Source organism: Alosa alosa, chromosome 1 (genome assembly GCF_017589495.1).
Source record: "Alosa alosa isolate M-15738 ecotype Scorff River chromosome 1, AALO_Geno_1.1, whole genome shotgun sequence".
NCBI lineage: Eukaryota > Metazoa > Chordata > Actinopteri > Clupeiformes > Clupeidae > Alosa > Alosa alosa.
In genome coordinates this window covers 34,711,075-34,738,650 of record NC_063189.1, presented here as the reverse complement: position 1 = coordinate 34,738,650, position 27,576 = coordinate 34,711,075, and the positions used below count along the sequence as shown (strand labels likewise).

The following is a 27,576-nucleotide window of genomic DNA, read 5'->3' as shown; positions in this document are numbered from 1 at the left end:
CAAAAATAATAAAAAAATCACACAATTTTTGGAAAAAAGAACACAGAAAATGGCACATGTAGTAGACTCTGTGATAATACACCTGTTTCTTCCATAAGCTAACAAAACTGGTTGAATTCCATTTTCTGGTCATATCCAAAACAGCCTTCCATTGTTGCACTCTTGAGACAGATAACCTGAGCTTAAAAAAGGCACTCCAGTATACTACAGTAATCTGCAAAAGGACAAAATCCACTTGTGTAAAGCAAACACATTCACTTAAGTAGAGGGACAATATACCGGTAACAAGGACTTCAAAATAAATCCACCAACTAAATGTGGTTTCATGATGCAACAACAAACCTGTGCTGGACACTAAACCACAGGAATATGGCGCCCAGTTCCTATTCAGCAGAGGCCAGCTCTGCTTCAGTCTGTGGACAGTCCTCCACTGTCCTGTCTGTGCTTTCGGAGACGCCTGGCCCTGCCTCTGCCGTCTCAGTCTCTGTGTGGCTGGGGGATTGCTCTGGGATCGTCTCTGGCACCGTGCCTGACAGGTCCAGGCTGACCCGTGGGCTCAGCTGGTCGTCCTCCGTGCTTGTCTCGCTCTCCTGACTGGCCAGAGGGGGGCGCCGCCTGGGTCGCCTAACCACCTCGTCCAGCTCCGAGTCGGAGTCCAAAGAGCGCTCCCGTGAGCCAGATGAACCGAGAGAGTTCCCTGGGGGGAAAATACCACATGTCAGTTTGCTTACCTAGAGTTACAGCAGCACAATGTAGTTCTTTTACCTTACAGCAAGCAATTTGCGAGGGAACAAGGTCATATTATACAATTTTAATGGAAGACTATTGCACAATTGCCGTAAAGTAGTTGGTGATTGTCCGAGTTGGGGGAAAGCCAAATTGCTAGGTTAGTTCTCCATAGACATGTAGCCTACAGCTGGGAAGGTGTACCATTCTCCCTATTACATATACGTTTGCCTTCAAAATGACGTTGAAGCTGTTATATTAAAGGAGAATACCGGCGATTTTTCACCTAGATATCATTTTCTTGAGGTCACTGAGTACTACCGGTACGAGAATTATTTTTAAAACAATCTACTACCCAGCTCAAATTGCTGCAGCCAACAGCTAAAGCTACCAGGCAGCTACAGTGCCACATTGTGGGGGCATGTTCATGCACCCAGAGTGTACTCGGTGACCTTGAGAAACCGAGCTATATGTGAAAAATCAACAGAAATCCCCTTTAAGGTAAAAACAAAAACAGAATGGCTTTAAACTCATTTTAATGTTATACTGACTTACAATACGGAGAATGCACAGCCAATTAAACAGCAAAGGACAACGGCAGTTCAAACGAGGGTAAACAAACAAACGTCTCGTCATCGTTAATATTCCACATCTGGCAGAAAGGAGACATCATCACAACAAACTGTGCAGCCAGGAACTGACATTTTAATTTCCTTGTCACCAAGCTAACCAACATCAAGCTGGCTAAATATTGTAGCTGAACTGTGTAACGTTAACATACCTACCGGACTAGCCTAGAAATCTAGATGCACCTTAGAGGCAGCAAATGGTTGTGTTAGGTGCCTTGCTCATGGGCACTTCAGCCGCGTCCCACTGGTCGGGGCTCGAACCGGCAACCCTCCGGTTACAAGTCCAGAGTGCTAACCAGTGGGCCACGGCTGCCCCAAAATCCTGGCGCGCCAGCAAGATCTACGTCATTTTGACGTCACGGTGTCGCGCTACCGGTCGGGTGCGTCGAGTATGTAGAAGCCCTCCTCACTGCTCCCCGACTGCCGCTGTTGTTGCAGGCAGCTTACTGCGCCGGGATTAGTGTGTGTTTCACTAATTCATGGATTGGGTTAAACGCAGAGACCAAATTTCCCTCACGGGATCAAAAGAGTATATATACTATACTATACTATACTACTATACTATCTTGATGTGGGTCTGGCTCGTGAGGCTACTACCAGACACCTATTCAACCTGTTCTGTGTGCTATTCTATAGTTGAATAACTTGCTTTTCCAGATTAAATGTCTGTTCTTGGTCTTGGATTTCGTGAAATACATTTCTAAATAAATGCGACTTATAGTCCATTGCGACTTATATATGTTTTTTTCCTCTTCATGACGCATTTTTTAGCTGATGCGACTTATCCGGTAATAATAAATTCATATTCATAATAAATAATGGTGCAATAGCAGTCCTTCTGCAAATACAAATGTGCATAATAAAATAGTAAAAATAGTATAATAATATTTTTTTTATTATTGTATTTATTATATTTATTGTTTTTATCCTGTGTCTTTTTGCTTCTGTATGGCTACTGTTATCTTATTTGTGTACCACTGAGGATGAGTTGCGGATTTTGTTGGACATCAGAAAAAACACTTTAGAATCAGCTTTATTGGCCAGGTTTGCGAAAACAAACAAGGAATTTGACTCCGGTTAATCTTTGCTCTCAAAGTACAGCACTCAATATATAAGAATAAAAAATAAAAAAACATAAAAGAATAAAAACAGATCAGTAAGAATAGAATAAAGACAAGTAGAATATGGCTATAAGTATAAATACAGTACATATGCAATAAATAGAACACTATGGGTGGGATAGGGTAGTGCAATTGTCCACCTCCTTGTTTTTCCTGTCAAGGTTGCCATGGTCGTGGACACCTCAACAGGCACGGGCAAGATGCAATATACAATTGAAGAGAGGGTAGGAATTGTGCAATATCAGTATAGACTGAGATTTAAGATTTAAATATAAATATAGTGCAAGGCAGTTCAGTGATGTATTATTAACATGATATAATATATATGATAATGTATTAATAACAATATTGTAATTGTAAGATTGAAGTATACATGAGGTAGATGAGCAGAACAGTGTTGTTTGACTTCAGTGTAAGGGTGGGGGCTATTTCTGAGTGTTCAACAGAGTGACTGCTTGGGGGAAGAAGCTGTCAATGTGTTGGCTGGTTTTGGGGAACAGTGCCCTGAAACGCCTACCAGAGGGAAGGAGGTTGAACAGTTTGTGACCAGGATATGGGGAGTCTGCAGAGATTTTTGCTGCCTTTTTCCTGACCCTGGACCGGTACAGGTCCTGGATGGAGGGAAGGTCAGCTCCATTGATCTCTCGGCCCTAATTGTCTGTTGCAGTCTGGCTCTGTCCCGTTTAGTGGCTGACCCAAACCAGACAGTGATGGAGGTGCAGATGACAGACTGAATGATGGCTGAGTAGAAAGTGGTCAGCAGTCCCTGGTTGACCCCAGGAACCTAAAGGAATCCACAGTGGACACTGTCGTTCTGAATGGTTGGGGGGCTTCTCCTAAGGTCCACTGTCATCTCCACAGTCTTCTTGGGGTTAAGCTCCAAGTGGTTCTGACTTCACCATTGGACCAGCTGATCCACCTCCTGTCTGCAAGCAGACTCATCACCATCCTTGATCAAACCAAATGACAGTGGTGTCATCTGCAAACTTCAGGAGTTTTACAGACGGGCTCTTTGAGGTGCAGTCATTAGTGTAGAGGGAGTCCCATATTGACGGCATCATCGGCCGACCTGTTTGCCCTGTAGGCAAACTGCAGGGGGTCCAGCAGGGGTCCTGTTATGTCCTTCAGATGGCTCAACACCAGTCTTTCAAATGATTTCATGACCACAGACGTCAGGGTGTCGGGCCTGTAGTTATTTAATCCTGTGATGGATTGGTTGGGGACTGGGATGATGGTAGAGCTTTTAAAGCAGGAGGGCACTTCACACAGCTTCAGGTTCAAGATTTGCATGAAGATTGGCGCCAGCTGTTCAGCACAGACACCCTCAGGTCCTGGAGCCTTCTTGATATTCTACTTCTGGCAGATTGCTGCTGGTTTCCTATATCCCATGAGGCTTTGAGTCAAAAATGGGTGCAACTTCCGCTTCTCAGTATAACAACACTTTTTTAAGTTTAAGTTCCTCAGACTGAATTATTTTAGTCCAGTTATATGTACAACCACAAACAGCACATGTTGTCCCTGAGCTCCGTAACATCATCTCTCATAAAGGTTTGCTACTCTACACACTAAATAATAATCCGAGAAATACTTGGCCTCTTCGCTAACTGGCACACAAAATACCATAGGTATACTACCTCTGCCGCCTCACCGGAAGTTTGATGTATGTGAATGCGAGTTTCACTGACAAAGTAAAGCTGATTTCAATTGCTAACTGTGATCCACTGGAATAGAGAAATGGTGAAATGTGAAATGGTGGTTTAATCCTGTACAGAGTATGTGCGTCACTGGGCGAGTGTTGTTACTGTATGTGTGTCACTGGAAGCACAACACACAGTGTTGCTATGTGTGTCTCACCACAGCACTGCTCTGGGTCAGCTCTGCTCTGCTCCTCTTCTCCTTCCTGGGGCTCCGTCTGCCTCCTCTCCTCTCCACCATTCTACACACACACACACACACTGGACTGAGCAACTGTGGTGGAATAGGTGAAGCGATTACATGCTGTAGCCTCCTAAAAAGTGGTATAACGTGGTGTTGATGGCTCCTGGTTTGGCTGAAAGCCAGTAGTGTTCGCCTCCTGTGTTGTATGTTAACAGTTCAGTGTTACACAATGTTACAATGGCATGTCTTGTGGTCTTGAGGAAGGGCAAAACCTTGACATTTCAACACATGACATTTCTCTCCATTATGACACTGGCTATCTACCAATTATTTGCTCTGATGGACATTCTTCGAAAATAGGAACAGAAGAAACCAAAGTTCTCTCCGGTCTCTCTTGGTGTTCCATGGCTGAATGGCTGAGTACAAAGCCTTCTGCGTGTGACTGTTCTGTACTGGTATTAGTGTGTTGAGTGGCCTATGAGAGGAGAATACCGTATAGGCACACCTGCCTCGCCCCTATGAGGGGTAAAGGGTTCACATGCCATGCAGGTGGAAGCAGCCGTCTGTGTATGTAAACAGAGAGCGGCACCTCTTGAAGCCCTGAAGCCTACACCTACTGCCACAGCACTGCATCTCAACAGTGTCCCCGACATAGCCTAACAGGCCTAGTCTGAAGACCCTACTACTGGCTAGCTTTGCTCGAGTTCGGAGGAATGGAGGGCAACAAGGAGTAGATCAGCCTGTCCTGCTGCTCACCTGCGATTGGCTGTGGAGGAATGAGGGCGGGCAGGGGGGCCGCAGTCCCCCAGAGTCCTGGCTGAAGATCTGTTTGTGGAAGACGATGAGAGCCTCCACGATGCGTGCCTGGTGGGGGTAGTCCACCAGCGAGGACAGCGACACAGTGGCCCCTGTGGGTTTGGGCCGCATCAGCGTGGGGCCGAAGACTATACCAAGGTTACTGGGACTCATCTTGTTGTCCTGCTCCAGCTCCGACACCCTGAGAGAGAAGGATGGGACACGGGGAAACAGAGCGTGAATACACATTAATTAGGCTTTCATCATAATGCTCCTAACACTGATATTTATATCTGAATAGGTAACTAAAGACCTCAACCATGTGAGTCTCAGGCCTGCCATTTACAAGAGTAATAGATTAGAATCGTAAAAGAATAGCTGAGCAGTAATACACCACATGCCTTGGTGCACTGTGAGAATGCCACGGATATGATAGTATGATGCACGCAGGAGGGCACACACAGCCATGATACACAGGCATCACAAGCTGATTTACAGTAGTGCTTCACTAACAACTCAGTTTCCCATTCTCATTAACAGTTGCTAAGCAAACCACAACTGGCTCCATTCAACCCATGCTAGCATGTCTTATAGGCATCAACAGTGCAGCAGGAAGCCAACACTATACTATACTGTACTATTAGCCTAGGTGTACCAGAGGTCAACACAGCGTGATCTCCCATTCTGACCTCTGCAGGTGGCGTGTGATATAGCGTAGTGTGGTGATGTTGGCCGGAGGCAGCTCCTGCAGCAGTGCCTGGAGCTTCTCTACCAGCGCCACCACCGCTGGCTCAGTGTCCGGCCCGCTGTCCACCAGCTCCGAGGTCTTCCCTGCGTCCCCTCCCTCCGAGCCCTCGGCCTGCTGCAGGCTCTCCTTGGCCAGCCCCATCAGGCTGTTGTACATGCGGAACGGCATGATGGGCTCCGGCAGCTACAGGGACAAACACACACACACACACACACACACACACACCCCCCGAGAGAAGGCGATATGAAAGTGAAACTCGGCTCACATGATGACTGAATTAAGAGAAGCGGAAACAATGTTCCAACTCAGGTACTGGCAGTGGATTTGAAAATCAGCCACATTAACTGCAGGAAAATCCAAACTGACAGACACAATGCTCACATCATATGCACCAAGGATATCGTCTTAACGCATCAGAAGGTGACAGGTCAAATATTTCCTCCTAGTCAATAGCATTTTGATTATTCAATAGGTAATGATGGAATGTTGCTCCAGATATGACCAAACTGGGAACAGACCTTCTGTGCTCAACCTGAGATTCTGTGTGGAGGTCTCTATGTGTGTGTATGTATGTATGTATGTATGTATGTGTGTGTGTGTGTGTGTGTGTGTATGTGTGTGTGTGTGTGTGTGTGTGTGTGTGTAGGGATGGGCAGTATTTATGATATGTATTTGATAGTATTTTGTAATTTGTTTTTTATTGGGGTGAGGAAAATGGCTTCATACGGACCTGTCTGAGGTAGAGCTTGAGCACATTGCTGATGTCATGAGGGGAAGCTTGAGAAAGCTCCACCAGATCCTTGCCGTTCTCAAAGGCCTGGCACAGTTTCTCCACACGCGTCTTCACCCCATTCACACGGTAGATGCCCTGCACAACACACACACACACACACACACACACAGACAGACAGACAGACAGACAGACAGACAGACAGACACACACACACACACACACACACACTATAACCTCACTGAAGAAACTCATCAAAAAGACAGCTAAAAGTAATACGAATCCACCTTTATCCATCCATCTTTATTTTCGTTGTTACGTCATGCCTTCCGAAACTCACCTTCATCTTGAGCGCCCTCTTCTCAATCTCCAGGATGCACTTCTTGATGATGAAGGGGATGCTGTCCGAGCTGCCCTGCAGCACGCTGGAGAAGTCGCGGCCGAACAGCTGCAGACGGCCCTGCAGCTTCTTGTGCCCACACTGGATGGCTAGTGACTCCAGGCATTTCTTGTGGCAGGCCACAAAGCACTGCACAGAGCACAGCAGCCACATCAACAACTACTCCTACATCAGCACTGGGATGCATTACCACCAGGCCCACAGTCATACAATCATATAGGACTCTGGCATGCGTCTGGTTGATGCGTTCAATCATAATTATATTGCTGATAAAAATGCTTATTAAGTCATTGAACAGAGTCAGTAGAGTTATTAGGCTTTTGAATACCATAAAGCCATAAATGCAAATGTACAGCTCTAGATGGAGTTGAAACTCCTGTCTCCTCCAAATCCATCCCCATCATAAACACAGCTTTGGCTAAATAGGCTGAAACATGACACACTGAGAGATGATACACAAGTATGTTCTCATCCTTACATAACCTGGCCAGAATGTAATGGATTGATAACTGTCAGAGTTTGAGGATTATCATCATTGGCTACACCTTTAAGTCAAAAACATCTCAGTACCAGTGCACAATCCCTTACTATTGAATTAAGAGTATTAGTTCATCATAAGCAACAGCCATTTAGTATCTACAATATTCCTGAACAAAACAGGCACTTTTTGCAGAAAAAGCATTCCTGCAGCTCTTCACTTAAAATGCATATAACTCCTGCTGCTTGTGTTGAGTGACAAATCTGTATACAAACAGGTGGACCACTGTAGCCATGTTGAATCTGACAGTTTTGCTGTCAGCTGTGACCCACCTCCTCACACTCCGCTCCCTGGAAGTACACGTAGCTGTCACACTCCCGGCACTTGGACGGAGTCCGCAGCTTGCGTAGCCGATGCGTCTTTGCAGCCTTGGAAAGCCCCACGTTCCGGAAAGGTCCAGTGGGGACGGCAATCTCCGGTTCCATCCCGTTCATGCCTAAGAATGCACAGAACATGTTGCACGCCAGGGCTGTGTGATCCTGTTGCCTTGCTCTCTCAAACACAAATGGCTTGGCAGAGCATTCCACTGTGCCTCATGTGTACATGTCAACACATAGCCAACATGCAGGAGTGGACAATGTCAATAAGAGGAAATACATGATGTGCACTGTGCTCTACAGGCACCACTCTAGGCATCAGCAGTGACAGACACACATGCTTCCATGTCCCATGAGCCTATCTAGTCTATCCACATTCTACATTACTTTTGAACTGAACAATCACACAGTGCCAGTGTGTCCTTATACCGGATATCTGCACATTTTTAAAGTATGCATTATTTAATGAATTTTAAGACCTCTACTTCTAAGACTTATTTTATGTAAAAAGCATAGCACTTCTTTCTTCAACGTAGCCTAAATGTTACATTGAAAGCAGTCTGACAGGAGTAATATGTCATAAGTAATATATCAGACTGATTTCAGTCGGAAATTTCATTGTAGAATAGGCAAAAAAAGTAATTCTGCTGCAGATCTAATTTAATACTGGCCCTCCCACAATTCCAGACATTATAAAACAATTGTAGTCCTTAAATATCAAAAACTGTATTCAAAACGTTTTAAGATTTTGAAAATCTATGGGGCACCTGTAGTAATTAATAAATATGTTGAATACAGTTAACGGTGTTCTGGAGGGAACTCACGTTCGAAAGAGGCCACATTTCCATCCCCTTCATCCAGATCTTCACTAGATGATAGGGTTCCCGCAGAAACAGGCCTTTGGGCTTTAGTGATGTCACCTATAATCATAAAACCACACCATAACAATTACACAACCATTTAGAAAAATGGAATCGGCTTGAGATACATATGGCTGACACAGACCCCTTAAGAGTGCTGTGCATTATGGGATGGTACCTGTGCTGGTGGTGGGGGACCCTGGGCCACTAGCCCCTCCCACACTGTCTGTGTCGCTCAGGGTAGAGGGCCACGACTTATGGGATTGGTCTCGACCCGCTGTAGAAGAAACATCAAGATAAAGTCTCAGAACTTTCCAACATTAATCCCAATCACTAAAGATCAGGATAAACGTCCATCTCAGAACTTTCCAACATTAAAGGTTGTATCAGCGATTTCAGGCCTTTTCAGCATGCGTGAGGGGCACCTGCCCCAGGAGTCCATCTCACCTCTCCTCTGTTTGACCGCATCTCCAGATCCAGACTCCCCTGCAGCTGGGGTGCTGTCAGAGCCGCTGAGGCTTCGAACCCGCGTTGAACCCCTAAGTGAAGAGAACAGTTCAAATTTGATTCATCAAAGTTCGATTATGTTCAAAGATGATCATGGAGATGACAGGTGGTAACCTATTAGCTTCACACTGACAGCATTGTCTATTATTCCACTAACAATACTTCATCAACCATTTACATGGACAGACAAGATAAAGGATTATATCCATCTATCTATGCACTGCTTGTCTCCGATGACTTCAGAAATATCACAGAATACCAGCAACATGAAACAACTTGGGCAAAACCCAAACGACCAGCTCAGTCCACCAGCACTGTGCCATGGGCAGAGTGTCCCATGCATGTGTCATGTGGCTGCAACAGCTCTGTCAGTCCTAAACGCTCTGTGCTGTGCTGTGTGTGTGTGTGTTTGGGGGAGGGGGCTATACTCACTGGCTGGTGTCGGAGTACCGCTCAAATGTGTAAGTGGAAGGCGGCTCCTGACTGAGGGGCAGGTTCTTGACGTGGGCAGCGTACTGCTGGCCTGGGTCGTACAGCTTGCAGCTCTCGCACAGCGTCTGGTAGTGCACCGGCAATGCAGCTGTCTGCATGTGCATGATCTGGTAGTAGTAGATAGTGCACTGCAGGAAGAATGAGAGAGGACATGAAACAGAAAAAGGCAAAGGCAGGATGTCTGCATGAGTCCCATAAATTACACAGATGAATGGGCAGGTAATTGTACTGTGAATCGGTTAGGATTTGAGGGTGACCTGTATGGTCTCTGTTTCAAACAGGTATCACAAGTCACTGAGAGCTGAACAAACCCATAGCTTAAAGGTAAACTATGCAGTATTGGCAATTTCCTTACTGTTTTTGCTTCTTTTTCGCTGGCTGTCATGACGAATAGCTGAGAAACTCCATCGCTACCTTTTTCTAGCCGGTGCCTGCGTGTATGTGTATTTGAATGCAGTAAAGCAATTTGTTACACTTGTTATGCTTCCTGACACTGAGGCCGTGGGCCCGCCGGCCCACAGTTGCAAGGGTGTTTTTTCCGCTCACAGGCGCTAGGGGGAAGCGAGACGGCCACCATTCAACCCGAAAAAAGTCATATAACCATTCCAATGACTCTGAAGCTGTTAAATGAAGGTAAATGAAGCTAAAAAACTTGCATATTAAGCTAAAAAACCTGCATAGTGTGCCATCAAAGTGAGAAATCTAAGAGTGGGACAAATGTCCAAAATCATTAGCGTCCGTTTCAGGCCTTTAATTCTTCACTATGAGCACCATAAAACGCGACATGATATGTACGAACAGAACGCACAGGAATGAAAGCTCACTCTGCCCACCACAGGCGTGTTGTATGGCAAGCTGCGCTTTTCAACATGGGAAGGTTGAGGGAAGCCAAGAAGTTGGGAGGAGTGTTAACAGCAACAGATTAGGTAATTAGGTAATCCACAGTATATATCAAAGCTGTTAAAACCTTCTGCTTGACCGTTGAATTTGTCTGTTATAGCTGCACATTTAGCTTGAGTATTTGCTTAAGTATGAGTAGAATTACTGATGCCATCTTATTTGTTTGATGCCATCTTATTTGCCTGTACTGTATTGATTCCTTTTTATTTAATGTCCTCCGCAGTTAATTCCTTTCAACTGCGCTTTTGATTAAATGATATCATTCCTTTATGGCCACAGTAAATTACACTGGAGCTGCCAACTTCGAAATGAGCGTCATATCTTGTTGGTAAACAGAACGTACAAAAAGAAGGTATAGTGCATGATTTTAGTGCTGCCGCGATTAGTCGACCATGAAAATTTGTTTTAGTCGATGAGTCGTTTTACTATTGACTTAATATTGATTTCTTCGATTTATTTTTGGTCTCCCATCTCAAACGGCTCATTACAATGTTATTAACATGGAACACATCTCAGATCGTAGCATAACTCACAACACAGAGCACACATAGGCCTACCACAAGCATAGTTAAATAAGGGGATACATGTCAATAACGAAGTATGGTGAATTATGTCCATAGTATCCACAACAGTATACTATCCTAATGGAAATGCAGATCCTTATTCTTAGATTGTTACATAATGTTTTTTTAACACTTTACAAAAGTAGGCTGATTTATATATATTTATGTTCTGCCGCTTCAGTTGAGTTCAAAATAAAATGGACACAATGATATAACAAACAATTTTTTAAAAATTAGTCGTTTAAATTAGTTGACTAATTGAAAAATTAGTCAAAAGATTAGTCATTAGAAAATGGTCTACACTACATGGTTTCTGTAGACTGGACCAGGTGTCAGGGCTAAGAGAAATCTGGTCAGGCATGTAAAGGTGAGCTGGTCCAGGTCTGAGTGGGAGGAAGAGTGAGTGCATTTGCACTTCTCTGCTAGAGACTTACAGTGCGGAGCGTTTGGTCTGTCTGTTTGATCAGGTCCTGGATCTGCCGCAACACGTTCACCTTCACGTCTTCCAACTCCTGCTGGTGGGTGCTGGCGTCAGCGATGCACGTACGGTATGTGGCCTCCGCTTCCTCGGCCTGGGCACACAAACACACGCCCAAAACGGATGAGCTTCAACATAGCTGAGCAACTCAACATATTCAGCAGGCACCATACACTGGCACCATAGCTACATCTTCTAAATATATATTGTATGTGCACACAAAAGGACCATCTAGTGTTCTCCTGTACTGCCAGTAATATACTTACAGTTAGCACGCTCTGCCAATGTCCAAAAACAATGTTGTCTATCAAGGATAAACAAGTGATCAGATCCACACAAGTCTAAAGAACTACTGACACTGTCTCGTCTCTCAAGCTATTAATATATGCCCTGTTGGTGTGGCCCTAGCCTGAAGCATGGAATGTTTTGTCAGCAAACCTTTAGCAATCGCTGTGGTCACCTGACATGATGTTCACAATACCTGATAGATGAGTATATCTGTTTTTGCATTACCCTCGTTGCAAAGTATTACAGTATTTCCCTGAAATTAGCCTGTCAACAGACAGGTTTTGGGAGTACTAAGCAAGGGCACCCACATATGATACGGGGGACCCAAACGCACCCACGTAACATATGATACGGGGACCCAAACGCTCCCACATAACATATGATACGGGGGACCCAAACGCACCCACATATGATAGGGGGGACCCAAACGCACCCACATATGATAGGGGGGACCCAAACGCACCCACGTAACATATGATACGGGGGGGGGCCCAAACAGACCCACATATGATACGGGGGACCCAAACGCACCCACGTAACATATGATACGGGGGGGGACCCAAACAGACCCACATATGATACGGGGGACCCAAACGCACCCACATATGATACGGGGGGCCCAAACCAAAAAAGACCCACATATGAACCCCCCGGGGGACCCAAACGCACCCACATAACATATGATATTGGGGGGACCCAAAAACAGCAACAGTCCTTCATTTCCTATAAACGGCGCTGGCATCTCAGTCACACTTTTCCAAAGAAACACACGGCTATTATGACACACTGTGGCAAGACTGTGGGCGGAGGGTAGATCAGCCAGGAGGAGGGAGGATCAGCCATATAACATCACCCACATAACATATGATATTGGGGGGACCCAAAAACAGCAACAGTCCTTCATTTCCTATAAACGGCGCTGGCATCTCAGTCACATTTTCCAAAGAAACACAGTGCCACAGTGTGTCACTATTATGACACACTGTGGCAAGACTGTGGGAGGAGGGTAGATCAGCCAGGAGGAGGGAGGATCAGCGCTTTCAGACATGCGTGTAAGACCGGAGGTTCTGCCGATGTTAAACGGTGGGGCCGTATATCTGAACGACATAACCGGTCATATGGAAGTCCGAATTTAGCCGGTTGTTCTACTACTCCCCCCCTAGTATTTCCTCCGGACATTATGTAAATGTGATGTGTCTGAACGAGGCGAACATGCGGTTAAAATTCACACCTAGTGAGAGGGCGTGTTGGTGACGTTTCTTTCGTGCGTCCATGTCGTTAGATCTGACTTAAATGCCAGTGTTATGATGGAGTGGCCTAATGCTGTCCAGAAAATCTCCGACCTGGAAAGATGCAGACATCACAGAGCTACTGTCCATGAGGGCATATAACATTTTGATAGAACACATGGCAAGAGACGTTGTAGCCTACAACTGCATGGCAAGGCCAAACGAATTCAAAAGACTGAATCACCATAAGCAGAAGGCGCTGAAAAGGCAGTAGCCTACAGCGACGTCGTTGACGACAATAACAGGAGTATTTAATAAATTGTTAGCCAACACGGTTTTCTGTTCATTGATACCTCGCTGAGCTCGCTGATATTTGTTGAGCATAAATGCCTAGAGAAAATGAAAACGAAGAAAAGCCAACTTTGTTACAAGCTCCTTACGTAAAAGCAATAGACACATGGGGAGAGGATGCTTTTGGAAAAAATAAACCATGAAAAAACGAACAACTTCACTGTTATGTTAGTATTTTTATTGCTTAAAAACGTTGTATGATGGCTAAGTCTTGAGTTAGCCTACTGAATTGGCTGGTAGCCTACCATAAAGTTTGTGCATGCTCTCTCTCCAACGCAAACCAGATGTGGGGTAGCCTAGAAATCTAGACGCGCCCCTAGCGCAGGGCTAGTCTAGCAACTCTCTGTTGGCTTGTGAGCTCCAGAAATCGAAACGTTTACCCGTTTACTGCCAACGGTGCATATGGACCCTTTCAACAAGGTAAACAAAAACAATGCTTGAACGTTCTATTTGGGCCCCAATCTACTTCCTCTGCATTAAGATAACATATGGAATGTTAAAAAGGAAGTCTTGTGGGGCCAACTATGATGCTGATAATGGAACTCTCTTGAAAGGGTCCATATGCGCCCACAATGAGTGTGTTCTAGAATGTCAAGGGTGCATATGTGCGCCCAAGGAGCATCATCATTGCCGCGCTAACATGTAGCCAATTAAAACATCGTTACTGTGCTGTTGCTATGTTGATATGATAGTAAACATGTTCTAGACAGATCATGATTGGTTAATATTTCACAAATATGCTAATTACGTCATTCACAAACTTTAAGAAACAAATTAGCATCAGCTAAATATCAAGCTATCTAGCTAGCACACAGAGAGAGTTTGCGATTGCGGTACCGTGAATTTACGACCATGGCGGAGTTTTAATTTCAACTGGGACAGTGACAGCGATGAGGAGTTTTTCGGATTTGGAGAGGACTTGGAGGGGGTCCTGCGGTCCAGGGGAGGACGAGTAGGGAGTCGAAGGATGAGCGGCCGGCGACTTCACTGGCTGTGGTGAGGGAGACGCCCCGCGGGAGTGGCTAGATGTGACAGGCAAGACGGTGGCCACTGAGGGGGAGAGGAAGCGATCTGATGGGAGGATCCCTTTTGTACACACCAACCCACGACCTGGTCCGCAGAGAGTTTGGGATTGTAGTGATCCATACCTTTTTTTAAAGCCTTTTTTAGCGATTGTGTCATTGATCTCATGGTGGCTGAGACAAACCGCTATGCTGAGGCGTTAGCTTCCACCGAGCTAGCGAGTCACTCTCGTTTACGTGACTATAAACCCACTGATCGCTCTGAGATGGAGGGGTTTTTGGCCATTCAGATCAGCATGGGTCTGACTAGAAAGCCTACTGGAGCACCCAAAGTTCACTGGGCTTGACACCAAGTTTCGCCCGTGTAATGACACGCAACCGCTTTCAGGTCTTGTCCTCCTGCATCCACTTCAATGACAACTCTCTGAGGTTGGAGAGAGGTCAGCAGGGTTATGATCCACTTTTTAAAATCTCGGACAACACGAGAAATCGCGTCCGGACTGCAAAGTCTGTTCCACGCGGAGGCGCAGTCCAGATGACGCACATAGAGGGAGGAAGCAGACACCTTTCTTCTGCAAGACCTGTCCAGACCACCCTGCACTGTGCCCCACTGACTGCTTTGAGATGTACCATACAAAGCTTGTGTACAAACACTGGTGAGATGTTGTTTGCTTATTATAGTAGGCTATCTAGTATGCGTATCTGCTAGTATCTGGTAAATTACATTACTTAAACTACAAAACTTGAACTGATATTGTTTATTTGTTCAAATCTCTACCAGTGTAGAGGTTTTACTGTTCATTTTCAGAAATTCACACAAAACTTGAACTGATATTTATTGTTTGTTCAAATCTCTACCAGTGTAGAGGTTTTACTGTTCATTTTTAGAAATCTATGCAAAACTTGAACTGGCTATAGTAGCTGGCTAGCAAGTAGCTGGCTAGTAGTACACTAGTTTCCAAAAGATGTTCAGAGTTCTTTTTTGTTCACTTCAACAGTTATTACATGTAGCTGTATACTCAAATGAAACATGGATCTAATCCAATGTGTTTTCAAAGGCAAAATAGGAAATTAATCACAGAGAACATGAGTATTGTGGCCACATATAGGTTGCTCCCCGGGCACAACACTGGTCTCTGCTGTTAGTGTGCTCACAAGAACTTAACCTATGTCAGTCCTTTACTGTTTGCAGATGTTAAAAAAACACCCCAGCAGGTGGATATTTTTTCTTTTATGATCTGCAAATTGTCATGTGCAAAGTATCTTGGTTTGTCACCAATACCACCAATAGTATATATACTCTTTTGATCCCGTGAGGGAAATTTGGTCTCTGCATTTATCCCAATCCATTGAATTAGTGAAACACACTCAGCACACAGTGAACATACAGTGAGGTGAAGCACACACCTTGCTCAAGGGCACTTCAGCCGTTCCTACTGGTCGGGATTCGAACCGGCAACCCTCCGGTTAGTTCGAAGCGCTAACCAGTAGGCCACGGCTGCCCCTCAATTACCAAAAAGAACTTATTATTTATATTTATTGTTCAATTTTACTACAGGGGTGTTTATGTTTAGTCATTCTAAACATTTCTGGACCTGAATTTAATTGCAAAGGAACAGCATAAATAATGACATGCATGGTACTACATGATTAACATGTCACTGTTTGTTAGACTACCTGATTTATCTGAATTGAAACCGTCTACCGTTTGTCACGTTGTATGTTATAAGTTTGCTACTCAATCATTTTGTAATGATGTAATGAGATGTGTGAATATTTAGAGTATGTAATAATATATTATTAATCGATTAAATTACATATCTTCCTATGAATATTATCTATTGTGTGTGTTTTTGAGGTGATAATTCATTAGTACATATTACAAATTGTATTGTGCAACTGCTGTTTGTAATGACCACAATGACATACACAATGTTTTTTGGAGCCCTAAATAGAGGCAGTGGTGTAACATCCTTTGTTATTTGACTGTAGCTATCAAAAAGTAGTGTAAAACCAGAAAACGGATACTTTATACACAGTTTGACAATATCCAGCAGATTTTTGGGGGATTTAGAATGTTGTTCTGGCAGTGAGGGGGTGCAGTATTCTAGAATTCCGTGGCAGTTAAAGAGTAATCGTGTATAGAGTTTGGTAGGCTTAACATAATGATTGATGGCAGAGTTGCAACGGCATCATATCTGAATCATCCGAAGGGTAGGACCTCCGTTTGACAAACCTCCGCATGTACTCCGGAGGTTATATCTGAAAGCGCTAGACTCGTTTAGGGACACAACACATACACACCGAAAGAAGCCTGCCTCATAAAAGTGCCCCAAACAACAAAAAATTCAACAAGATCAGTTGATTTGTGTAATTCTTTCTCCCCCCTACAATAACACTTTGAGGCACAGAGGTTGAAGCAACTTCCACCTGGTGAGTCACTTCCTCTTGGGTCAGCTGACCTTGTTGCGTGCTTCCTCCTCCAGTCGTCTCTTCTTGTCGAGGCCCTTGGTGGCTGAGCCACTCTGCTCCTCCTCCACCTTGTTGACCACGCTGCGCGCCTTATCGTACTCCTCACAGCGAGCCACATACGCCTGCTTGGCCTTACGCAGGTTGTTCTCAGCCTCCACCTAGACAGCACATACACAAAGATATACAAACAGCAACACACAGTGATAGTAACGCACACTCACATACTAACTTGTATTATGGCATATATCCATAGAAACACGCACACACACACACAAACGTACCAGCTTCCTCTTTGCTCTCTGCCATTGTTCTTTAATCTCTCTACGTTTCTTCTCATGTTCCTGCTTGCGCTGCAACAAAGGCTGACATACAGAAAGCGTGCCAGTTTTAACTTCTGTCCAACTGTGGGTATGTGAGTGTGTTATTGAACAACTGTATCTCCAGTATGCATGTAGGTTCATCTGTGTGCGTGTGTGTTTTGTGTGCTGTGTGTGTGTGTGTGTGTGTACCTGTATGAAGGGATGTGTGTGTGTGTGTGTGTGTGTGTTGTGTGTGCTGTGTGTATGTGTGCGTCCCTATGTGTGTGTGTGTGTGTGTGTGTTTTGTGTGCTGTGTGTGTGTGTACCTGTACCTGTATGAAGGGATGTGTGTGTGTGTGTGTGTGTGTGTGTGTGTACCTGTATGAAGGGATGTGTGTGTGTGTGTACCTGTATGAAGGGATGTGTGTGTGTGTGTGTGTGTGTACCTGTATGAAGGGATGTGTGTGTGTGTGTGTGTGTGTGTGTGTGTACCTGTATGAAGTGATGTGTGTGTGTGTGTGTGTGTGTGTGTGTGTGTGTGTGTGTGTGTGTGTGTGTGTACCTGTATGAAGGTGTGTGCGTGCATGTTGCCAGTGGCCTGCTGTGCTCCCATGCTCTGCTCCAGGTCCTGCTCCAGGGCCAGAGAGTAGATGGAGAAGAGCGGCATGTGGGGCTGGAGAAGGAGAAGAAAGAGGAGGAGAGAGAGAACATTTACAGTATGAGAGATTTGTCACACCTCCATGGAGCAATATGAGAATTCCAGTGTCCTGATGTGATGGACTGTGGTGCTTCTTCAGCTTGAGATGGCTGTGAGGACAAGGGCTTTGGGAAGACTGAAAATAAGAGAAGAGGAGAGGAGAGAGGAGATGAGGGGAGAGAAGAGTAGAGGAGAGGAGGGGAGAGAAGAGTAGAGGAGAGGAGGGGAGGGGAGAGGAGGGGAGAGGAGAAAAGAGGAGAGACGAGAGGAACAGAGAGCAGAGGAGAGGAGAAAAGAGGAGAGGAGAGGAGAAAAGAGGAGCGGAGAGAAGAGGACCCAGATGAAACACAAGCACACTGACATGGACAGCCACTACATTTATCCCTAAACACAGCATCATCTGTTGCTTCAGCGGGCCTCTCGGCTGCTTACCTTAGTGAAGCTGTCCTTGCAGGACTGGTAGAGGCTTTGCATCTTCCTGGCAAAGTCCAGCTCTGCAAGAAAAGAGTTCCATCAGAGCAATGAGGACATGTGTCTGTATGTGAGCTCGGAACCTGCTCTGCAATCTTTTGGAATGTAACAGTGTACTGAGTGGACATCAGTAATCACCAATGTGTCCTGTGGAACTCTACTCACCGTGTGTGATTCTCTTGTCCACGTAGCTGATCACATCCTTCAGGTACCTCGCGATGCTCTTAGCGTAGGACAGGGCCGAGTCTACACCCCCCTCACTACGCTGCAGCAGAACATCCACCTGCTCCGCACTAATACCTAACACACACACACACGCACACCACACATGCACGCACACCACACACACGCATGCACGCACACCACACAATGTTAATGCCCTGGTGAAGTATGCGCTCACACACAATGTTAATGCCCTGGTGAAGTATGCGCTCACACACAATGTTAATGCCCTGGTGAAGTATGCGTTCACACACAATGTTAATGCCCTGGTAAAGTATGCGTTCACACACAATGTTAATGCCCTGGTGAAGTATGCGTTCACACACAATGTTAATGCCCTGGTGAAGTATGCGTTGACCGGTTGAAAACACTCACAACACTCCAGCTGGTCATTTCTTGGTGAATCCAACCCTTGTCCAGGAAATCCCCCATACAGGTTCTCCATTGACTGAGCACACAGAGGGCAAGAGTGAAGGGTCAGAGGTCCCATAGCAACACAACATGGTCATCCCAGATCACCCCACCCACTTCCTCACCAGGACAGTCTGACTCTCTCTCTCCCACTCCAACTCTAATACAATCATACAGACACACACACACACATATTCTGACTATGAACATGGTGAGTAAGAGGCCTTGCATTAGAGTGAAGTGAAGTGTACCAAAAGCACTCCGTGAAGTATAAAGTTCAGTGTGAAGTAGATGACTATGGATGGCTACCTTTCCAATATCTGCCAATTAGGTTTCTGTGTGTGTGCTTCATACAAGCAGATCAGGACTGTATTATTAGTCAGGGTGGGCTTTTGACAAGTATTTTGTTCCAGTATATCTGTGTGTGTCATATATATATATATGTATATATATATATATATATATCTATACATATGTTATTATTTCTCCTATTGGGTAATGTGTGGTTCAATCACACTGGTGGTACCATTAACTGTGTTAGCTCTATGAGCTAACAAGCTGTAACCGTTAAGCCAACACTGTTTTTGTCCTCTCTGTGTAGCCTAAGTTAACGGTTAACGTTCGCCTGTCAGGGTGGAAACTGTTTTCACCCTCTTGGTTTTTATTGAAGGTCTTTTATGAATATAATCACTTTTACTATTATTATGAAATAAATTATATTTCATTATTATATTTAATTATATCCTGGGTGTACTGGCAATTCCTTTCTGAATATGCATCCACCACTAGTGTAATGAACATTCATTTTCACATTGTTATTTTAATTCTGTAGGAATTATACACAAGCTTTAAGGTAAGTGCAGTATTTTTACAATGGAGGCACCGCGCTATTGAATGTATTGTATTGTCTTTCATTACTCTAATTAGCCTAATGGTATACAGGAACTCCGCCAGTTCACCATTCCACTGCTGAGAGCTCTGGATCCTGTTGCGCCACTGTTTCATAGCCTGTTTAATGTAACTTGTGCCTACTGTGCACATCCGTTAAGAAGGGGTTACACACACACACACACACACACACACACACAGATATACTGGAACAAAACAATATATATATAGATAGATATGCTTAGCAATGTGACATCCCTCTTCATGGAAAAACAAGGGGAAATGATGACTTCTGCGTTCGTGAGAGATAGCGGCCCAATGCGCCCCGGGGGTTGTCTGCTGCAATTATTGTGAACATGCGTCTGGTGTCAGCCTATTTGTGCATTAATGGGGGGGTAAAAAGTGCAGTAGAAGAGGGACAACAAGGATACAAGGATACAAGGATACAAGGAAGTTTATTGTCACATGCATATAGTTACTGGAAGTAAGAAATGCAGTGAAATTATGTCTGGTGTCAGCCTATTTGTGCATTAATGGGGGTAAAAGTGCAGTAGAAGAGGGGGTTTAGTAGATTAAGTGGCAAGGGCTGCATAAAAAAGGTGGGGGAGGATTGGGATTGGGTGGGGGGCACCAACAAGGAGCACCCAAGAGCAACAGGGGCAAGGAAAAACTCCCTTTACCAATCCTCCCCCACCTTTTTTTATGCAGCCCTTGCCACTCAATCTACTAAACCCCTCTTCTACTGCACTTTTACCCCATTAATGCACAAATAGGCTGACACCAGACATAATTTCACTGCATTTCTTACTTCCAGTAACTATATGCATGTGACAATAAACTTCCTTGTATCCTTGTATCCTTGTTTTACACCAGTGGTTCTCAACCTTTTTTGAGCAAACACCCCCCTGACCTTACTTTGATCCTCTGCCACCCCCCGGGCTATAGGCCACTCACACTCATGCTATATTGCTTAAATAAAAAAAACGATTTCTGTGCTGTTTTGGTTTCTTCTGGAAGAAAATGTCCCTATGAGCCTATTTTATTATTAAGCAGATTTAGCCCAATAGGAGACTGGTTGGGTAAAAAATAAAAAACATGTAAAAATTTATGTAATTTGCATTGTACTTTTTCTTGCTATCCGCCATGTTCGTTTGTGTTGTTTTATTAAAGATGAAGATGTCACAGTGAGTACATTTTTATTGGTTATTGAACTGTTAAGCCGCAAACTTGGGTTATGTTTGTCGACGTTACTATAGAGAAGACAATAGCTGGGGCTGGGGGACATGATTCCGGGCGTGTGCAGGCCCGAACTGCACTGTATGACCACTGAGCATAGATAATCAGTAAAATGTAGCTGGGACGGTAGAGGGGTTAGAAACCCATGAATGAAAATAGCCTATTTATTTCAGGTAGCCTATTTTTGCACCAAAAATATGTGAAAACCATTTAAAATGTAAAAGTAAAAAAAAAAATAAATAAATAAATAAATAAAAAAACCTCTCACGTTCCCAGCGCCCCCCTAGGTTGTACGAACGCCCCTGTTGAGAAACCCTATTTTACACTAAGGTCATCTTGGTCAACCGCCACCTCCAGATGGGTCAGATCTGAAACCTGAGCTTTGAGTCATATGGGCTTGAGTGTGAGCTATAAGTTGTCCCAGTTGTGCAAGATTTCTGGTTGTGCACAACGTGCACGGCAGAGGAACACAAGAAGTAAAGATAACGACACCAGGCAGGAAGCAGCCCCAACAACATCCGCTGTGCGTGCATACATGCATGCACGCACACACTCACACTCTAATAGACAGACATACAGACAGACAGACCGACAGACAAACTGACTCACCCTGCTCTTCTCTGCAGGAGGTAGAGAGAGGAGGGTGCTGCTGTCCACTTCCCCCATCAGCAACTCAGAAACACTGAGAGAGAGAGACAGAGTGAGTGAGAGAGAGAGAGAGAGAGAGAGACAGCAGGAAGATAGAGGAAGGAAGACAGAGGAAAGACATATTCAAACATTGCTTCACCAGTACATTGGCCCACACAGCGACCTTAAGGAAAGCCCATGCATGTTGGGAGGGCAAACAGAAGAGGAGGTGATGGTATTCCACATATGTGTGCAATCTGTGCGAGGGATATAGTATTTGCAAGGGACACCAGTGAGGCACCCCTCTCTTCTGTTTATAAAGGGAAATAGTGGTGTGCCATGACACAGGAAGAAGGCAATACAGCACTGAGAAAAGAGTCTAATGTGACATTTTCCCCACAGATCTCACCCTTCCCACACGCTCACACACAACCATAAATGGAGATCACACTGATAAAAGACCAGTTACAACACCACTTACTTGCTGCTGAACGCAACAGCAATGGTCTCAATGGCCTTCTCAAAGTCCTTCTTCTCTGTCTCATTGCTAGCCTCAAAATGGAACCCTGAGCAAAGAACACAGTCACTATGTAAAAGTACCTGCTCACCAGCAACACACTATGATGTACTGTGATAACGATGATTAACTGTGAGAGGCATAGCAAACATGCGATATTTTAATTTACAGTCATTTGGCAGAAAAGACATTAAAGCAACAATTCATGTAAAAATGATATGTTTTGGTTTCACAGGGCTTCAGTGTCATGACCATTAAGATGAATCCTCTCATAAAAAATGGGACAATTTTCTATAATCATTAACAAATACATACCTATATGTTTCTCACATCCAATTGGTGGTCACTGTATTCATTTGGTGCTACAAACCAAGATGGCTACCACCATCACAACTTTAAAGACGATGTAAATCCCTCTTTTACCCCAAGTCAAGAAAAATTTGCAGCCCTTTGATAAATTTGTTTATAATCAAACAAATTCTTCATATGCTGTAGCAGGTGTGTCATAAGACGACTAATTTCCCTGCTTAGCCGAAAGCCTGCATGTGAATGGGACTGACTGAGTCGTGCGTACGTCCTAAAACTGACCTTTGACCTTAGAGATGAGTGTTCCGGCTGCTGTAAGGGTCTCCACGGTGTTGAGCAGTGGGTAAGTGCCGATGACCTGGCGCAGAACGCGCAACACCTCACCTAAGCACTCATGTGCAAGTCCACGCCTTAACTCGTCCTTATCTGTGGGCAGATCAGACATATGGTGAATACTGAGGACGTTTGATTGAGCACATTTTAAAGCAAACTTAAAATGCATTTTTCATGAGGTGCTACATGGCTTAACAAAAAACCAAGCAGAGATTATCAAACAACCTAACGCAAACCCCTGACCACCAATACACACAAACAAACACATGGATTTATGCAGAGCTACCCAACGTTTCATGTTATTGCACCATCTGACTAACTCAGATGCAATACACCTGCAAGCTTTCAGGAAAAGGTATCTATATAGGAAGAGTATTCAGTGAAACTTCAGTTGTTGTTGATGTCCAAACACACACGCACACACAACAGCAAACATTCAAATCAGAAGTCAGTTATGAGTCACTGGAACCTAATTAAGCACTAGACCCACACTGACAGGAGCTAAAAGGCAGACAGCGTACAAACCCTCCTCAACTCATTGTTTAAATGTGGGTGCTTTCACATTGGATCATATCATGCAGACTGACACTTGACCGAATGACGTGAATGCAGCACTTCAGGTCAGAGGACAGTGAGGCTTGTTCCTGTCAAAGGCGGCTGGAGCAATAACCCTGCCGTGGACAATCATGTACACAGGAGAAGAGGACAGAGGACTGTTTCATACTACATACGAGGAGTTGCTGTGATATCATGCCATGCTTGTGGCACATGCTTAGGCACTGGAGGCTCGCGTAGGCAACCAAAGGTATGGATCATGGGTTGGCTCCTGCGGTCCTGGCCTGGTTTTATCTGGATGAGGGTAGGGAGAATGATCAGAGACGTCCAGGGCTCGCCAGACACTGGCTATGTGTGGTGGCAGTGCTGCACTCCCTGGAAAGCTCCAAACGGAGACAGCTCTCTGACCCTTATCTGGCTGGCCACCCAGCAGCCACTGCTGCTTGGAGAATGTAAACAGGAAGAGAGTGTGATGAAAATAGTTGTGCTGTCAGGAAGTGCAGTTGCTCTGACCAACCTACACTGCCGTAACTGATTTCTTTGGTTCCTTACCCTGTCAGGAGGGTGCGTCAATGGTGGGTCAGTCCAACACCCCCCTGAATGTCCTTCTCGACTTTCACTTTCTGCTGCTTCCAGCTGTGTGTGTGTTACAGGAAGCAGCACTTTCTGTGAGGTGTAGGACCTCTCCAGTTTAAACTACTTACAAACGGAGTCAGTCCTTACCAAATATATTCTATATAAATATACTCATTTTAGCTAAACATAATACATTATATATTATACATTATTATATCCATTTTAATCCATTTTCGCTTACTCCATGGATTTTTATTTCATAGAATGTAATTTCATTATAATGTCAGTAACAGTGTTTTGATGCACTTTTTGTAGTAGCCTACACTCAACTTTAGCTTTAAAATAACTGATCTATATGACTGCCCTTTTAACCAGAACAGACAGGTCCAAAATGTGTCAATTTTAAAATTATTTTTTAAAAACTAATTTGGATCTGTTTATAAATTCCCAAACAAAATAGTGCCTTTATTATTGCAAACAAAGCCAAGCAAAGAAGTTTATCACCTATTTTGAAACTCTCCAAAACAACAAGGCCTAGCAGTTATTATTTAGCTAATCTAGATTGATCTGCATGTTTTAATAAAGCCTTAGTGTTTTAATGCATGGATTGTCTGTGGATTCACTTTTTGAATGATCAGTTAAGGCTCAGAACATAGACTACTACTGGGATAACGAATAAAGACATATTTATATCTTATCAAAACATTGTTTTAATCTTTGGAACTGAAATGAGGAATCAATACAATTTGAGCTATACCCAATCCTAGGTAATGTATGATGACAAAGAGAGCAAGCGAGAGACCACATGATAGAGTAATCTCTACCAAAGGCTGCAGAGAAAACATCTGACGCACATATTCTCTTCCTTCCTCTTAGTTGCCATAGAAACATAAAGAAAAAAAAAAGAAAAGGAAACCTCAGAATGTGTAAATGGCCATTCCCCAGAATGATACCAAGAAAAGGAGAGGCAGGCACACAAAGGTTGTTGTACACATGTGCTGTGGAGGGGTCAGTGGAATTTTTCAAACAACTTCTTGATAAGACTTGCTGAGGCAAAGCTCCAACGGTCCCTAAGATAATATGCAAACATCACAGGAGTGGTGATTCAACTATGAAAACCACTCAGCCAATTCAATATACCTGTTTTTGCATTTGTATAAATGGGGAAGAATTTTGATAGCCCTTTCACCAATATAAAGATATATAAATATCTTTATATTAATTCACTAGTATTCTAGATAAAATGCCTAAATACTTGTCGATTAAAGCAGCACCATCTTCATTACACAACTTCTCTACAGATGCTGTCCACTTTAACAACTTTTGGCAAAACTGGAGACCTGATAGCCACTTTCTCCAGTTAGCTCCCACCACCCCCATCAAGACGAGCTCACCCACCTTCCCCCAGCACCACATCCTTCAGCCTCTCCACAGCCTCAGCGAAGCGTGCTACATCCCGCAGTAAGGGCGGAATGTCCTCCACCTCGATGGCAGCGCCCCCCTCCGCAGTCTCTGTAGTGGGGCTCTGGGCCAGGCCGCGGCTGTGTCCCCGGCTAAAGGCCCAGGCGCCGGCCGTCTGCATGGGGAAGCCTGCAGCACTGGCGTGCCTGCTCAGGGTCTTGGGCCGCCTCAGGGTGTTCACCGGTGATGGGCAGTTCACCAGCTTGCTGTGCAGCACAGACGGGGTGCCTGGGCACGACATGGAGACGGCATCCAGAGGGCCAGGCAAAGTAGACAGAGGGCCATCCACACCATCTATGGTGGACTGCTCCTGCAGAGAGGACAGCTTCATAAAGTGTGTGTGTGAGAGAGAGAGAAAGAGAGAGAGACAGAGAGATTGGGGGGGTTGGGGGGTGAAGGGATGGGAGGTTAGGATTGAGAGAGCTGCAGTCACATGTTATGCTAATGGATAAAAAACGACAGAGGGCATGTCATGAAGACACTTCAAAGTGACATTGTTTATTAACGTTTAAAAGAACAAAATAAACCATACACTACCGGTGGAAGCTTGGCCTACATAAAACAGTAAGTTAACGTTAACGTTGCTCTTACATTGATGAATGATGATGCGCAATGTTACAAGACACTACACTGCAATTTCCCCTGGTTGTGACTTCATGCAATAGAGAACTGTATTCTCCTTTTTGCTGAACAGCCCCTATATCTCTTTCAAAAATATATATAAAATAAAAACGTGTATTGGTTACTGTAATAACAACAGTAAAACACCTTACAGGCCTTTGGGCGACTTCAGACCGACAAGGCCACCTGTCATGCTTTGTTCACTGGCGCGCTAAGGAAAACATATTAAATTTGGCGCGCTGATAAGAATTTTAAAATTCCTAAACTAACTTCATATTGCTGTCTTCTTAATAACAATCGAAAAATGTAATCGCCTAAATTTGATACGTAAACGACTTCTCATCTGCATCTAACACCAGTTTCCTATTCAAGTTAAGGTATAGCCCACAGTTGAACAGTTGAGTTGACTCTCGCAGGCGTGTTAAACGGCGAATGAGTTAGCCCACGTTTACGAAAAACGTGTAGCAGCTACAGTAACTAGCGCTGAGAATGATCACAAAGGGGAAAAAACAATGTAAAATGTATTTGTTCAGAAGTAAAAGGGAGAACAATACCTGTTATTAGAATTTATGGCCAACTGACAGTGTCAGTCTATTTAATGTGCAAGTTAACGTATCAGACCACCACTAACTTCTCAACGTCCCTTCATAATCCATCAAATACCTTAAGGAATAACGTATGCTTTAGCTTTAACAACTATTAAACACATTGTGTTAGCTTCAACAACTGCTTTGACATAAACAGTGAAATCACAAATGACTTACAGATGGGCTATGAGGTCCGGGATTTCCTGCGTTAACGTTGCCCTTCTTTAACACTGAAGGGGTCTTGGATAAATCCTTTTTTTTCCGAAACATATTGTAGACTATTCTTTTATAGTTTGCTGGACTAGCTCAACTTACAGACGTTCAATATTAACATGGGAAATAAAATGACATCAGTCCCTCCCCACCTCTTAATTCTGACTGCCAAGCTTCCCCATCAGATCAACTGTCTCCTGGCTGAGCGAATAGCCTATACACACACTAACGTTACCGTTAACATCTAGTTGTCTCTTCCTGTCGTCACAGGACGAGTTCTGCATGCACTCTACATGCTAACTTGCTTACTGTGTTAATTTCAGACACTCAACACTTTGGTAATAAAATATCCGCAAACACATTACTTAAATTCAGAGCTGCAAATTCAATTATGTTATGCCGAAATTGAACTTAGAAGGACTAGACAGTTCCTTCCTCACTAAATCGATTGCCTCCACTGTGTGGCGCTGTTGAGACCTTTTTTTTGGAGAATTTTGATACACCTTGATAAT

The 27,576-nt window shown here is 44.2% G+C and overlaps 1 protein-coding gene across 3 annotated transcripts; it reads right to left on the bottom strand.

The window, feature by feature from the left end:
- Positions 1–292: 292 nt before the first annotated feature.
- arhgap45a (Rho GTPase activating protein 45a) lies at positions 293–27,357 on the bottom strand. 3 transcript variants are annotated; one of them, XM_048244244.1, is made up of 23 exons: positions 27,029–27,355; positions 25,581–25,968; positions 23,001–23,144; positions 22,377–22,461; positions 21,878–21,950; positions 19,109–19,181; positions 18,677–18,811; positions 18,473–18,534; positions 17,906–18,016; positions 17,326–17,406; positions 17,035–17,202; positions 11,639–11,776; positions 9,682–9,869; positions 9,190–9,281; positions 8,921–9,019; positions 8,707–8,802; positions 7,838–8,001; positions 6,968–7,156; positions 6,628–6,765; positions 5,839–6,080; positions 5,111–5,351; positions 4,331–4,412; positions 293–697 (listed from the first exon to the last, which is right to left on the bottom strand). In XM_048244244.1, the coding sequence occupies exons 1-23, from the start codon at positions 27,119–27,121 to the stop codon at positions 384–386; spliced, it is 3,396 nt and encodes a 1,131-aa protein (XP_048100201.1). In that variant the 5' UTR covers positions 27,122–27,355; the 3' UTR covers positions 293–383. The 3 variants fall into 3 exon arrangements, with proteins under 3 accessions (XP_048100201.1, XP_048100185.1, XP_048100194.1); XM_048244228.1 differs by having other exon boundaries at positions 18,677–19,181; positions 27,029–27,357; XM_048244237.1 differs by having other exon boundaries at positions 18,677–19,181; positions 25,581–25,953; positions 27,029–27,357.
- Positions 27,358–27,576: the final 219 nt, after the last annotated feature.